Genomic DNA, 16,005 nt, shown 5'->3' with positions numbered 1-16,005 from the left:
GATGCGGGGCTCGATCCCAGAACCCTGGGATCATGACCCGAGCCGAAGGCAGAGGCTTTAACCCACTGAGCCACCCAGGTGCCCCTTTTTAAAAAGATTTTACTTATTGATTTGGGGTGGGCATGGGCAGAGGGTAGGGGGCAGAGGGACAGACTCCCTCCTAAGCAGGGAGCCCCATGAAGACCTTGATCTCAGGACCCCGAGATCATGACCTGAGCTGAAGGCAGATGCTCAAGCAACTGAAATACCCAGGCGCCCCCTGAGCTGCTTTTAAGAAGGGGACAGGGTGTCAGGGTTCTCCATGGTCCCAGTGCATGGAAACGGCTGGGGTGTTCTTTCCTAAGGCACTCCAGTCTTTGCACTGGTACGTCCCCAGAAAACACTCATGGCATCCTGTTCTCCCCACAAAATTCCTCCCCCTGGGAGGCTCTCCTTCCCAGAAGCTACAGGCCATGTGGCAAGATTGCAGGGGCTTCTCAGATATCCTTCTGCAGGGGGCACGCCTCAGGGCTCTTTCCCTGGCCAGACAGCCTCATTGGTGGAGAGGCCGTACCTCCCCAGAGCCCTGTTCTAAGGACCCCGTGGATGGAGAGGGTCTGGCAAGCCAGGGATCAAAGCCTGGCAGTCTCCCTGGAGATGGAGGCTCGACGGAAAGCCCAGAAGGAGGCGGCAGCGGCTTACCTTGCACTCACAGCCCATCTGGTACCTGTGGTTCAGGCTCTTCTTCTGGGTAGTACTCAGGGTGTCCCAGGGCACGATGAAGTCACACAGGGTGATATGCATCTTGCCGTTCCCCTCGGCCTTTCCTGAGGAGACAGAGGTCCTCAAGCTCAGGGCAGGCTACGGGTCCTCCTTCTCCCGCCGCCCCTGGCACCCGCGTGTGGCTTGGGCACGTGCAGCCTTGCTGCTCACAGTCCTGAGTGTTGCGGGCTGAGCTGCAGCCTCCCCGAAAGCCCCGTGTGGGAGCCCGACCCCCAGCACCTCAGAGATGTGCCTGTGTTTGCAGCTGGGTCTTTCGTGAGTTCGGTGAGATCACACGGGAGGGGACCCACATCCGATAAGAAAAGGCTCCTCATAAGACGAGATCAGGACCCAGAGAGGTGCAGAGGGACAAGCCCTGCGGCCACGGGGAGGAGACGGCCATCTGTGAGCCCAGGAGCCAGGCTTCGGGAGAACCAGCACTGCCCACGCCGGATGCCCGACCCCCAGCCCCGGGGCCTGCTGGCGGGAATCGATCCCCGGCCCGTGGTGCGAGCTGATGGATACACCGTGGACCATCTGTGTGGAGCAAAACGAACACCCAGAGCCCTCTGCAGACCCAAGAAAGGACAAAGGAAAAAAACCTCCGGTTTTCATTACAGTGAACACTCAGACGCATTTCCTTCCCATACTCTTTCACACGCGTGTGTTCGCACGAAAGAGATCACACTGCGTGTAGATCATGCTGTTTCCTGTCTTATTTCTCACACGCATGTCCTCCATTTGACGTTGACCTTGTCTGGGTTTTTCCACCAAGCAAAAACATGGAATTCTATAAAATTGGAAATCGGCCCCAAATTCCCTTCATGGTGGGGGGATGGGGGGGATGTGGCACCGTTTGTCTTTTTGACCTCAGGCTCCTGATTCCACTCCCTGTGGACCTTTCTGCCACCAGTCCAAGCTCCCGCCTAGAGCAGGATGGGCAAGGACACGGAGATGCGGTGCAAACTGGCATCTTCCACGGGCCTGGCTGTGGGGCTCCTGCCGACCCTAGATGTCGCATATAAATGACAGAGCCTCTCAGAACACTCAAAGAACACCTTTTCCGTACAGGTACAGTTATTAGGACTTGGTTGGGCACAAACGATGTAAAATTCTGTTACAACATCTTCGTACATCTGCCTTGGAAAAACACACAGTCTTTCTTGGAGAGAAAAACAGGAATTAATTAAAATTTGTAACTGAGGGTTGTAGGTTTCTTTTTTCCTTGGGAGGAGAGGACTGCAGAAGAAAATTACAGTTCTGAACATGAGCGTCTCCTGGTGCCCAGCTCAACATGTGAACTTGAGTCATCAGCCCAAGAGGAGGTGGGCTGCCTCGGGCCATGTGGTCACTCCTGGGGCCGCTGCCAGCCAGGCTGAGTGGTTTACTGTGCCCCGTGATTTCTGGGTGGCCCATACCGACTCCAGGACAACAAGATGGAGAGTGTGTGCTCAGAAAGTAAACACCAGATTTGACCCAGAGCCATCCGACCAAGCTGGGGAAAGTAGTCAGCTCAGCGAGGGCCCCCTGTGCCGGGTATGCTGGCCCCTGCTGGATTTGCCTTTTATGGATCTTAGACTCCACGACCAGTTAGGAAACCCAGATGTGCCCCGTCACTTGCTTGCTCCCCGCATTAAAGGCGGAACAGTGGAAGTGGATAGACACATAGTTACAAGCAGGTGTATCTTCAAACAAAATGTATCTTCTTCGTTTTTATTATAAGCAGAGCCACAGATTGGATGGTTTCGGTTGTAGCAAGCCTAGAGGAGGTGGGCTCCAGTTACTGGAACTGTCTTCTTGTTCAGACTGGGGACAATTTAATGGACCCGAGTGAAGGAACAGCCCAGGACACGTCCATGTCACGTGACGCTGCCACACCTCTGATGGCAGATATAAATGAGTGAACTTCCACGAGAAGGTCGACGTTCTTAGAGTAACTGAGTAACAGAGATGATCAGCCTCTCTGCTTTCGACTCACGACGCCTCATTTGGACACAGAAACCTCTTCCTTCCAGAAAAGAGGCTGAATAAAATAGATAAAAAGACTCTCCTACCACGTCCCCCGAAATAACACAAAGCAACCTCTCAAGAGAGTCGCTGCCAGGCTGCCGCGTGCAGCCTCTGCCCTCGGCTCTCGTTCCGGACACACACTTTCTAAGCAGCCACGCGGCTTCCTCACGTGCTTCGTGGTCAGTGGGACAGGGACGGACGTGAGCCACATACACAGCAGAGACTGCACACCAGGGTTTCTGGCTGCTGGACATAGTAACCCAGCTTCCTGGCCATCCCCCCTGCTGTCCAGACGGTCCATCTCAGGGAATAAAGGGCGATGCCAAGGTCCTCAGAATCTCTGGGCAAGAGGCAGGACTGACTGACCATGAAAGGCCCCAGGAGATGACCACGATGTCCGGTGGTACCTCCGTAAGGAAGGCGACTGACCGCACCTGCTGGGGCTCAGCCCCCCATAGTGTGTGCCGACCCACCACTCGGAACCTCTGTGATGAAAGGTCTGCCTCCGACCCAGGGCAGGGAAGGTTCTCGTTGGATGTCAGCTCCCAGCACTGGCTTTCCACTGGCCCTTCCTGGGCAGCTTCAGAAACACTGATGCCCAGGCCGCCCCCCTGAAGGGCCTGCTTGGAACTGCTCTACGGTGCCACCTGAGGTTTAGGACTTCTAACAGATTCCCGAAGAAATTCCAACAGGCTGTGAAGGCAGAAGTCGGCTGGCTCAGATGCTGGGGAGGCAAGATGGCTAAAACCTTGATCTCATGAGCGAGGAAGCAGAGTGTCACAGACCTGGGAGTCAGGAAGACACGTCCGGCAGTGTGGCCCAGGCACAGGAGTGCCGAGAAATGCCTAGCCACTGGCTCCTCCTGGGAGAAAGAGCTCCAGCACCCGGCACCTGCCTGAGTCTGTGTGGCAGACGCTTGCGCCCTGATTTCAAAGTACCAACGAGACATCAACCAGAATTTTTAACAATTGACGTGAGAAAGTGGGTCCAGACACACACCACCAGACCTGGGGCACATTGTCTATCTCTCTATTCTGTTTTCCTCATCTGTAAAATGGGGACCACATAACATGACCTTGGTTGTAAGAGATGGTAAGGATCAAAGGGAGTCCACACGAGAAGCTTTCAGAGGCCATCAGGACCAGGGAGAGGGCGATCCTCGTCTATTAACAGGGAGACTGAGAAGCCTGTTGCATGAACCCAGACCTGGGTCACCTTCCCTTCCCAGGAGCCCCCCCCAGAAGACCCAGCCGGGCCCGCCTGCCTTCCGCACGTGCTTCTACAGCTCTGCAGTCTGCTCGGCTGCCTCTAGAGGGCGGTGTGAGGAGCCAGAGAAGGCCCACGAGGTGCCGCTTTCGAAGGGTTATTCCCTGGAGACCAGCACAAAGCCTGGAGCTGAAAACCGGAAGCCGTTGATTTCTTAGGGCAACAAGTTCCCCCGAACCATGGGAGGTCTCGTCTCCTTTCCCTTCTCTCTACAGCTTATCTTTCTGACCATAAAAGCAACGGATGTCATTTGTAAGATTTTGCAAATACAGGGACGTATCAAGAGGAGATAACACTGACGCTCGCTGCCCATTCCTGGCACATGCGGACCTGGTCCTCTCACAGCCCTCCCCGGGCACCTGCACCCCCTGCGCCCCGTGTTCCCTGCACCTGCCTGCCTCGCCCTTCCCTGGTGTCACGGTGACAGCACCATCAGGAAGGTCCCTGCTTCGTGATTCTGTCCCCATACCTGTCTCTCTGGTCAACTTTGTTTTTCTTTCTGTAAAAATAGTAGACACTGCAAATGTAAAATGGTGCAGCTGCTTTGGAAAACAGTCTGGCAGCTCCTCAAATGATTAAACATAGTCACCATATGCCCTGAAATTCTACTCCTACGCATCAGCCCGAGAGGGACGCAAACACAGCCACGCGAACGCTTGCTGATCAGCGCTGACAGCCGCGGCGTGCATGTGAGCCCGAGGGTGGAAACAACCCCAGGGTCCATCAGATGACGGATGCGGGGACACACTGTGGTCTGCTCAAAGACATAGTATTCGAGCATAAAAGGGAGAGAAGTTCTGATTCACGTTACAATGTGGATGAACTTTAAATAATGTCACACTGAATGCAGTGCTGAGTGAGGGGCGTCAGACACAGGACCGCAGAGTCCACGCTTCCATTCACAGGCTTCTGAAATAGGGAAACCCACGGAACCAAAGAAGAAAGAGATAGGAGCGTGTTGGGGCTGGGGGGTGGAGTGGGGGCTGGGGAGGCAGAACAGCAGAAGAGTCGCAAGCTGCACGGATTACCCAAACCACTGAAAGACGCCATTTAAAGGGGCGAATGGTACGCTGTGTGAGTTACAGTCAATAAAAGCTCATAAGAAAACATTTAGAAAAGTCAGAAGTGCTCATTAAAGAAGAAAAAAGAATCTCCCACCCTCCCCAAGGAGAGGGACAGACGTCTCAATGGAGTAACAAACCAGGGACCCAGATGCCAGGCACAAGCATTTTAAGGGAGGGAGGGGGTGTTACCCAAGGAGAGGTGACAGCCGTGTCCTCTGCCCCACTCACTCCCCACTGCATCTCCCCCCTGGCAGGGACCGCCATGCATACAGCGTAGCTAGCCGGGGTCAGTGCCAAATCCTCCGGATCCTTGGATCTTTGCACCTGCTGCCTGAGACGGTCTCCCCCCTCCTGAGCATTTGCTCACTGCTCACAGCACTCCCACCCCCAAAAACCCTGTCTTATTTTCTCTCGTTTCTTCTCCTGCCCCCACAGTGGGAGCCTGTGTGCACTTCCCTCCGGGAGAGCCCCTCCTGAACTCCCGTCACACAGGGCACAGGGCAAGGCATCTAGTAGGCACCTGTCTAGTATGTGTTTTTTTTCCTAAGATTTTTTAAAAGATTTTATTTATTTATTTGACAGGCAGAGATCACACATAGACAAAGAGGCAGACAGAGAGAGAGAGGGGGGGAAGCAGGCTCCCCACTGAGCAGAGAGCCCAATGCGGAGCTTAATCCCAGGACCCTGGGATCATGACCTGAGCCGAAGGCAGAGGCTTAACCCACTGAGCCACGCAGGCGCTCCATTTTTAAAGACAGAGAGAGAGAGCACAAGTAGGCAGAGCAGCAGGAAGAGTGAGAGGGAGAAGCCGGCTCTCTGCTAAGCAGGGAGCCAGAAGTAGGCTCTATCCTAGGACCCCGCTTAGCCGACTAAGCCACCCAGCACCCCTGTGTGTTGATTTTTTAAATATTCTCAGTGGATGGGGGGAAAAAGTACAAATCATCCAAACAGAAGAAACCCCCCAAGTCACAGAGACTCGGATTCAGAATGTATTTTTATGATTAAACTCGGACTGTATAACAAAACATAATGACAGATGCCAGGCGCTGCCCCTCCACGCCCCCATCTCCCCCCACGCTGTAAGCCGGAGTCTGCTTCTCTAGGGAGCAGCTCCACATCTGGCTCAGGCCTCCCTTTCAGGAATAAAACACGAAAATTCTCACCACTTGATGTCCACCCGACCGCCTGTCTCCCGTGGATACTGGTTTACTGTGTTTCCCCATCAAGTCACACGAGTTCCACTGTGGTGGGGGCCCGGGCAGGAGAGAGCGCACCAGGACGTCTCGGATGGGAAGAAGCAGGGGAGCCCGGAGACTTCCCAACGGCCTTACGGGCTCAGGGCTCCCCCCGCGCCACAGCCTTGGAGGCCAGTCCCCACGAACGAGCCCCATGCCTAGCCACACACCCACCTGCAATAAGATACTCCTTCTTCCCTCCGACGTCCAGCGAGACCCCACACACGGCGGAGGAAGGGGCCGTGTAGATGAACTCGATGTCCTTGTCGGGGCCTTTGAACATCTGCAAGGGCCAAGATGAGATGTGAGCGGAGATGGCCGGAACCCCGAACGCGCCGACCTGCCCCCGGGGGACCCCCGGCGTGGGGAAGGGGTACAGAAGGAATGCAGAAGCTGGACGAGAAGGCGGCCATTCCCACTGCAGAGTGATGCTCTGGAGACGCTTGTCACGTAGTGTGGCAGCTGTCACGAGGCTGGGCACAGCGGGGTCCCCTGGAGGATCCCATCTCTGACACCACACGGGCTCTCCCTCCCCCCGGCGAGGTCGAGGGTGTACGTCCAGGTGACTCTGACCCATTGTGGGGGACCACCGCTTCTGTGGAATCCCACAACTCTGACCGAGCATCGGCTACCTGACGGGAGAGGCACCCTCGCCTCCATGGCCTTGGACAGGGCTCCGCGGGCCAACGGGGCCTGATGTCCCAGCTGCTGATCTACTGGGGACAAGCCTGCTGCCCGGAGGTGGGTGCACTGTTCCAAGAGCCTGGCAGGCAGTGAGACTGCCACAGCCAGGGGTTCCTGCTGCCCCACCGGGTGGGGACAGTGACAGGCGGGGGATGTGAGTGTGCACGGAGGCTGGCCCTCCGCCCCGGCCACGGGGGCGCCGGGGGCGGGAGGCGGTGGAAAGGGGAAAGCACACACGTGCTCCGGGACCACACAACGCGGGACGCAGGGCACATGTGCCCTAGGGCTTTGCTCGTCCGCTGGAACCTTGCCGTGCCTAAGCCAAGGTCACTAGCGTGGGCTTTGGAGGGGAGGGGGTTGTTTCGAATAAGCAGACCCCAACGCAACGGGGTCATCTCAATGGCACAATAAACCAGCCTTGCGAGAGCTCAGTCCGCCCCGCCCCCGGAAAGGGGAGGCCGATGGGGACAACGGGCTCTGCTAAATGACGTCTCCCGCCGAGGGCCAGAACGCTCTCTGGGGCTAACACCTGCCTTTTCAGGACGCCTCGATGAGGTCACAAGAACAGAGGCGTTCTCTCTCCCTTTCACAGAGACTCAGGCCCCGAGAGAGGCCACCCCTCGAACGGCACGGATGCAACGAGTCAGCGTCTCGTTGACCTGGTAACATTCACTGCCCGTGGATGCTTCTTTTTGTGACGAAATGAAAAACAGACAGCGACAACTCCTGCGGACAGCGCTGGCCCTCCAGTCAGAAGCTAGGACGTGCCTCTCTGCCGCAGACCAAGCTAGTGACCGTTGACAACGACCACTTTCCTCCAGGGCCGGCCCCGTCCTTCCTGCCTCTCCCATCCCGTCTCTGCGCAAACTCCCCGCGTCTCCTTGCCACACGCCCTGACACGAGCACCATCCTGAGAAAACGGACCGCACCGGCTGCCCTCCGTCGGCAGCCTCCACGCCTCCGGTCCCTTTCTCACCCGGCGGACCCCCCCACCTCTGGCCAGGCTGTGGTCTCCAAGTCTTCCCCCACCCACATCCTCTTTCGAGAAGCCGGCCCCCACCACACCCGCCCACAGGACTCCTCCCTCTCAGGATCTGAAGCTGACCACGCAACACTCGAGCCTCCAGCACTGTCTGGGGGCGTGAGGGGTCCCAGACGCAGTGGCCAAGCTCTCTTGCCTTCGCGAACCTCGCGCTATGGACGGGCACCTGTGGAACGTTCCACAGCAGCTCTGGGCAGTTCTGCAAGGACGCTGAGCCTCGGGGCACCTGGGTGGCTCAGTGGGTTAAAGCCTCTGCTTTCGGCTCAGGTCAAGGTCCCAGGGTCCTGGGATCGAGCCCCGCATCGGGCTCTCTGCTCAGTGGGGAGCCTGCTTCCTCCTCTCTCCCTGCCTGCCTCTCTGCCTGCTTGTGATCTCTGTCTGTCAAATAAATAAATAAAATCTTAAAAAAAAAAAAAAAAAGGACACTGAGCCTTTGCCACACGCTTACTGTCCACCAAAGTGAAGAGAACGCATTTCTGACACAGCCCAGTCAAAGCGCGCATCCACAGGGCTCTGCAGGCATTTACAGATTAAGGAAAATCCAAGTGACTTGCATCTGCCCCGGAGAAGACAAGACACCTCCCCAGGGTCTCCCACCTCCAGGGGATGCCCCCCCACCCCAGCTCCCGACCCTCTCACAGCTCTGCCCAGCAGGACAACCCTGCGACGGCCCCCCTTACCTTGATCTGCTTGATCTCATACTGAATCCGTTTGATGGGGTTTCCGTAGATGTCATTCCCAGAATCCACCTCCTTCGCACTGACCGCTTTCGCCCTGATCACTGCAAGACAAAGACACAGAGGTCAGTAGGGCCCCCGCGCCGTCCTGGGGCCGAGGAGGGGCGGGAGGAGCAAGCGAGTCGCCCCCCAACACGTGCCGAGCAGGGAGGGGCAAGAGGTGATGCTCTGAGACCCCTCCGGTCCCAGGATTCTTCAACAAGGACGCTGTCGGGGGCAGCAGGAGCCTGGTCTCCTGGGGCTAGCCGGCTTCCTGAGGCGGTCGCTGATAAAACCCTTCCTTGATGCCACGCTCGCGGGCTTAGGGGCTTTTTAAAATTCTCTCCGGTGTGTATTCCTGGGCGGCTGGGGAAGCAGATAAGCGAATTAACTGGGCAGCGATTGTCACCCTGCAATGGAGACTGGCGAGATCCCGCCGCCGCCCAGCCTCTAGCCACTGCCGGCTCCACACAGGCTTTTCCAGGCTGTGCACGGAGGCCCCATCGCATCTGGGTTTGGGGGTCTTACATCTGAAGGTTCTGGCCTGCTACGCCTAATCTGTCCTAAAAGTGACCCTGAAGAACGTCCTGTGGGTGATTCTTTATAACAACACCACCACATCCTACCAAGGGCCCGACAGAGGAAGGGTCAGAGCGCTCTGGCCGCCCCGCCCCGCAAAGGAAACATTCCCAGGCCCCACCGGCAGACCCACGGGGCAGGTGCCAGGGAGGGAGGCCAAACGGAAAGAAAATGATCCCATACCATGACACAAGAGGTCGGGCTGGGAAGGTTCTGGAATGCTGGCCAGAGCCTGAGGCTGCTCGGGGGCCGTGCACCACAGGGCGTCCTCCCAGCAATTAGGCCAGGTCGCGGCCCCAGCCTGCACCCTGATGCAGCCACGGTCGGCTGCTCACGTGTCCCTGGGGCCGAGCTCTCCCTTGTTTCATCTGGAGGCTTATTGGCTGGTGACACCGCCTAGTTTAATGGCTTTAAAAGCTTTGCCCTCCACAGCTCAGCTGTGCAGGGTCACTTGGGAGAGAGTTAGGTTAATGTGGACAAAAGCAGAGCAGAGCAGTGAGAAAGAGACAGAGCCAGGCACAGAGGTGCCTCCACCCTCCAGCCCCAGGCAGGCATCTCGCATCTTGGTAACCCCCTGGCCGGGGCTGTCTTGCCCACGGAGCAGGGAAGCCCAGGCATGTGCATCCCGTCTGTGCCCCTCCCTTGAGGCCCGGCCTGTCACCAGAGGTCAGCCCACGCCACCCCCTCTCCGGCCCCACCCAGGCCCAAACCCCGTTCTTATGTCTTCTGTTGGAGCTGAGTCACAAAGCGCAGGTTCCGGTTTCTCAGGCTAAGCCAGGCCCCAACCTGCAAAGCCACATCGAGGAACTGCCATCCAGGGGGCCACGTTCAACAGAAGGCCCTGCCCTTGGGAGTGGGTCAGCCTGTGTCCAGTGGCTCCTCCTTCTCCACCCCCAGTGCCAACAGGCTTTTTATAGCTGTGTCCCTCCAGGCTCAAACACCTTCCTCAGCTGCCCACTGCCCTCATCTAAAGCAGGACACCCTCCGCAACCTGATGCCAGCCAGTAGGTCTCTCCGTGACCCCAGCTGCTCCTGTCCTAGCTGCTCTGCCTGTCCATAAGGGTCCCTTGAACCCCAAAATGCCGAGGGGTGTCCCCACCTCTGGACAGACCAGTCTCTTCTGCCCTGAAGACCATCTAGCCCTCGCTGCCAGGAGAACTTCTATGCATCCTTCAAAACCCAGATAAAATCACCCTTTCTTATCTTGCTCTGGGAGATCCTGTCCTCCTGCAGCCCTTGGTACGTTCCACATCTCTCCTCCACCCTGCTGTGAACGCCTGCACCCCTGTGGGCTCAGGGGGCTTCTACCGGGCAGAGGCTACGTTCTCCCCATAGTCGGGGCCCACTAGATCCTTACCAGATGGAACCGGGCTATCCCTGAGACATCCAGGCAGCCCAGGTGAGTCCGTCTGTGGTCTCTCTCCCTGCCTGCCTTACCCACACCGTAGTGCACTGCCACACAAGGAAACGTTGATGCAAATCACGAACCATTCCAGATTAAGGCCCCAGATCAACGCCCCAGGTGTGCCTGGGCTGTCAGCGTTGTCCCTGGCTGGTGGTAGCAAATGAACCAGAACATCCACGCGAGACAGCGGTTCTGGGAGCAGTGCTGCTGCTGGGCTTTACTAGGACACCCCCAATTTGCCGCACCTTTCAAATGACTTTTCCGGGGTCCGCTACCCCACATGAATCCACGAATAACGGGTCCTGCATCAACTCCCCCGCGGCAATGAGAAAACCCCAGTGGGCAGGTTCCATCCCGTTCCCCGCGTTCAGGTCCAGGCATTTTCTCCTAGAAAAGCCCCTAAGGTCGCAGGCAGTCCGAATCCTTAGTCAACCGGGGCAGCACCAGGCAAGACCCTTCTCTCAGCCCCTGACCGCCGTGCAGGGTCATGGACGCCCCCCACCCCCGCCCCAGAGGCACAGCCGCTCACAGCAGACACCGAGGCACCGCCCTCATCAGCCCCCTGTGCTACCCCGGGACTAGAGGACCCGGATCATGGGACGCGCCGTGCCTGGCTCGTTCTCCTCCTCCTGCAGGTAGGAGGCTGGGAGCGCTGCACCGCGCCGGCCGCTCGGGTCCGGACAGCACCCCCTGGCCAGCACGAATCCCAGGCTCTAGGTCGGACACCGCTTCCTAACTTGCTGGCTTCGCTTTAGGGCGACAGATGACACGCTTTCCTTTTTTAAATGATCGGAAAGAAGGAACTGGTTGAATCCGGGATCCAGGGCAGACTTGCGGGTCGAGGCCAGCTTGTGAACCGGCTCCCAGGCTGCCTTGCAGGGATGTGGGGGTGGGGGCCAGGAGGAACCGCAGCGGGGCTGGCCCACGCAAATAAGAACTCAGGATTCCTCGGGGTCTTTGAATGCGGCGCTGGAACCTCCTCTCCACTTTGCGAAATGGGAGATAACGTGAAGGAAAGAAAGAGAATCAAGAGGGGCAAAGAAAGACCAGCTCTGTGGCGATCTGAAAACATCAACACTGTCGGATGCGAAGGAGAGGGGCCAGGGGTACCCCTGCCCACGGAGATGCCGCAGCCGCGCTCAGGGAAGCAGGTGCGGTGCAGGTTCAGCACTCTGGGCGGGGAAGGGTACAAGCAAAGGTTTAGCAAATGAATTCATCAAAGCCGGAGGATCCCACCGGCAAGCTGAAGGCAGGAGACCCGGGGGAAACAGGCAGAGGGGCCCCACAGGGACGGAGGGCTGGGGCCGCCGCATGGGGGACCCCAGCCAGCTCTGGCTGTGGACATTCTGATCCTCAGCCTTCTGTCCCCGGCATGAGGCCAGAGTGGGGATTTCTTAGCAGCCAGACTCAGAGCTCGGGGTTGAGTTGCCTTTCAGGTAAAATCCTAAAAGCGTGGGCCTCCTCCTGCCCCTGGGAGAAAGGGATAGGCCACAGAGGGTCTTTCGGGACAGTGATGGCCTTCAAGGTGCGTCCCACCCAGAGGAGAAGGCAGACCCGCCGACAGGGGAGAGAGAAGCCACGTCCAACCCAAGCAGTGGGCAGGGAGGAGGCAGAGAGCTCTCCAGAAAGGCATTTCCAACACCCGAGGGGACAGGCATCCCAGAGCTCTGGGATGGAGGCCACTCTAAGTCAAGAATGGGCCCGTCTCGGCCCCAGGCCACTTAACGGCCAGGACTGGGGAAAAGCAAAGAGACGCCAAGAGTCCGAGAGGAAATTAAAATCTAGGCAAGGACACGTTTGCCGAACACCTACTATGTGCTGGGCCGAGTGCCTGGCCCCGGGTGGGTGACCAGCCCGCAAGCTGTCCACTGCCCAGCAGCGAGCGGCTCTGCTCCATGGGCCTGCTCCTGGCTGTAGGAAACAAGAGGCTTTATAAAGATCCCTGTTTTAAGTGCTTTGTGCTAAAAAATGATGGCTTCTCCCCGAGCTGCTCCGATTTTGTTTTTTTTCTTCCCCTTCTGCCGTTAACACAACATCTGGGTTTGAGATCAAGGGTGATACACTGGCTGATGAATTCGCCGCCAGATGTTGGCTACTGGAATGCACAACCGTCGACTTAATTCAAAGCACACGCAACCGCAGAGCCCCTGCCCCCAGCCCTTGGGCCGCGGACATCACATGATGTCACTTCCCCCGTTAGCAGCTGCAAAACAATCCCTAGTCCACCCAGCCAGATTTGGGATGGAAAAGAGCTGGGTGGGTGGAGAGCCAAGGTCGGGGACGAGGATCCAAAGAACACAGGCTACGTTCAGACTATGAGAGAGGACGCCCGGGAAGGTCCGGGAGGCCAGACTGTCCCTCTTGCTGCCTAGGGCGGGGGTGGGGTGAGAAGAGCCGGGGCTTTCGGGAAACCTAGGGTGTCCTCAGCATACCACGTGGCCTGGGCCGGCCCAGGGCAGGGGCGGTGGGGGGGACATGCTTGACCAGCCTGGGCAGAGATTCAAATCCCCCCCCCCCCCCGCCCACTCACAGCTGGCACCCCACCGACACCTTCTGCGTCCGTGGACATTCCTGGGGAAGCAACGGAGAAGAACGAGGCGTCCCCATAACCTGTGGGCAGCCAGACTGTGAAAAAGAACCTTCTCTAACGAGTTCATTGACTTCACACCCACTGAGTCGTTTTCACTATCTTGCCGTGAGCCTGGCAGCTCTCCCACGGGAGAGCTACATACATAACTATCTCCTAATGGGACACTTCCCCAAGGGGCCGCTCTGCTGGGCAGCCGCTCCCAATTCCAGAGCCAGGTCAAGCTGTGGCTGTTAAAACATGACTTTTAGACCTTCATGGGCTTGTTTGAATGCACTCAGCTCACGCTAAGTTCCCAGGCCCCGGTGCTGGCCAACGCCAAGCTTCTGGCTTCGGGAAAAATCATGCCCTTGCCCAGAGGAGATGTGGGAATCTCTGGGGTTCGGAAAAAACATTCGTCTCTAAATCCAAGGTCAGAATCCCTCCCCAGATCATCTGAGTCTCACCAGCGTCCTGACTCAGAGTGGCAGGGCTAGCTCAACGTCAGTGGAGGCCACGTCCCCTCTCAGCCCAGCCCGCAGCCCGCAGCACGCAGCCGCCAGCGGGAACCCGGGAGGGTTGACAGGGAGACCGCTGCCCGCGGGGATGGCATTGCTCTGTTCTTCCATCCTCGCCCCGGCCCTGGGGTCCCTCCACTGGGGGCCCGTTCCCCGTGCCACTCATGTAGGGGGAGGGAGAGATGGGGCCCAGCACATCTGCCAAACACCCTCCTGTCCTGTCCCCAGTCGGGAGGGGGTCACCCTGCACAGTGACAGGAATGCAGCTGAGCCTACCCCACCGCGGGCACGGGGGTCTGAGGGCCATCAGGGGGTGAGTGTGCAGAAGGGCACGTGTCAGATGGAAACGGGGCCACTGCGCTGCCCGGGCTGCAAACACCTTCCGTGGGTCCCTCGGTCCACTTGTCTTCCTGCTGGCCTCTTCAGAGGAAGCCCAGATGCCCCTTCCTCCAGGGGTCTCCTCTCTGCTGGGGGGCTGGGGGACAGCTGTACGTTCCCTGCTTTTGTCCACACTCTCCAGAGAACAGGGTGCTCCGGGTCTGGACATGACACCCTCCCAATCACAGAGCTGCCGCCATCCCCGTAACACGGTAGCATCCGGCAGCTGGCATCTGGGATGGGATTCTTGTCCCTTTGGGCAGACAGGGGACGCTGCACGGCTGGTCGACCCGGCTGAGGTCCCGGGGAGTTTTGATGAGCTTGTCCAAAGCCCGGCTGAGGGCAGCGCAAGGGCGCCCCCATCCCACCCAAACGCTAGCCCTCGGGGCCAGACTTGGGAAAGCGAGGGGGTGCCCCACAGCCCCGTCCACACCCAGACACGCCCCGCAGTAACAGCGGCAGCTTTGCCCTGTAAGAGCTAGAAGGAATCGAGCACGTTTCCAGCGCCCTGCCCCCCACCGCTGTGGGGTCCCTAACTGCTTCGGGGGGCATCGTAAGGGCGGTTTTGAACCTCTCCAACGGGACTGCATCTGCTTCGCAGGCAGGGTGGGCGACCTCCCGCGCTGGAGGGCAGGGAACGGGGCACACAGGGATTGAGAAAGAGAAGCGAACTCACATGGACCGCAGGCCCACTCAAACCCTCTGGGTCTCAGGGCCACAACCCTCCCCACAGAACTGCACGTGGAAACGGGGTGCGGTCCAACAGCCTGGGAGATGTCCCAAGGAATGCGAGGCGTCAGCACTGGCTCGGCACCCAGATGTCCACGGGAGCATCCGGCCCCACCTGCCCCCCGGCCTCGCTGTCTGGCCACACCCCTCCTTTGCAGGTGCCCCTCGGTGGTGGTGGGGGTGGGGACTTTCCTGGGACACCCGGCTCTGCCTTCCCTGGTGTCAGGTCCTGGCTGCTCTCAGTCAGCAGTGGGGTCGACTTCCGCCAATTCACTTCTTCTAGGGAACTGAGAAAAAGGTGGGGACAGGCACCATTTCATAACTGAAATCTTCCTGTGGTGGCAGGAGGCAACCAGGGGCTCCCTCCGCCTGAGCCACAGCCCCGACAGACCCGGTGCCACCTTCGGGTCCCTGAAAGCCTCCTCACCCCGGGGAGCCGACCGACGTCCCCAGCTCTGGGGCAGGGCTGCGCCAGTCCAGGCAGAGGGCAAGGTTGGCCGGTGTGACTCGGGCCGCGGCGGGCATGTGTGCGCTCACCCGCCCCTCGGAGCACGTGTGTCTGTGGGGGCCGAGGGTGGGGTGGGGAGGGTGACTGGACAGCAGAGCGCAGTGTGGCCCCAGCCCTGGGCCTTCCGAGATTCTAGCACATTCCCATGAGCTGCTGTCCACTGGACGCCCCGTCTCCATGGAGACCAGCATTCCCACCTCTACTTCCTGTCCGCTGGCTCAGGCCCCCCGGGGAGCACGAGGGAACCATCCCTAAGAGCTCCTCGGCTGTGCAGAGAGAAGCTGGGGGGGTCGCTGTTCAGCCGCCTGCCCCAGCCCGGGACCCCGGCGGGCCCCCGACTCACGCCCCGCCACTCTTCCTCTCCCTGGGAGCCCAATAGGATCTCATGCCAGAGGCCTCAGTCGCGGTTCCCGAAGCCTTGGGCGCAGGCCCTTCCCATTCACGTGCTGCTGAATCACTTGAAAAAAATGCACCCCGATCCTGGGAGGATTTGCTGAGAACAGTGCGGCTTTGTGGAAGGAAGTGCTGCTCTGCACTTTCCCCGCCAAGACCCCGAGGAGCGGC

At 58.8% G+C, this 16,005-nt stretch overlaps 1 protein-coding gene across 3 annotated transcripts in view; it reads right to left on the bottom strand.

Moving 5' to 3' along the window:
* The window catches only part of TIMP2 (TIMP metallopeptidase inhibitor 2), a 44,979-nt gene that overhangs the window by 4,794 nt on the left and 24,180 nt on the right, over positions 1-16,005 (bottom strand). For all 3 annotated transcript variants that reach the window (XM_059378741.1, XM_059378742.1, XM_059378743.1), the window contains exons 2-4: positions 8,723-8,823; positions 6,491-6,599; positions 682-806 (exon numbers count right to left, since the gene is read on the bottom strand). In XM_059378741.1, the coding sequence (XP_059234724.1) occupies positions 682-806; positions 6,491-6,599; positions 8,723-8,823 (335 nt within the window). The remainder of the gene's footprint in view (positions 1-681; positions 807-6,490; positions 6,600-8,722; positions 8,824-16,005) is intronic.

The sequence above is a fragment of the Mustela nigripes genome, chromosome 16, assembly GCF_022355385.1.
Source record: "Mustela nigripes isolate SB6536 chromosome 16, MUSNIG.SB6536, whole genome shotgun sequence".
Taxonomy (NCBI): Eukaryota; Metazoa; Chordata; class Mammalia; order Carnivora; family Mustelidae; genus Mustela; species Mustela nigripes.
Note: the sequence above shows the minus strand (reverse complement) of the source record. Positions and strands in the feature narration are given on the sequence as shown.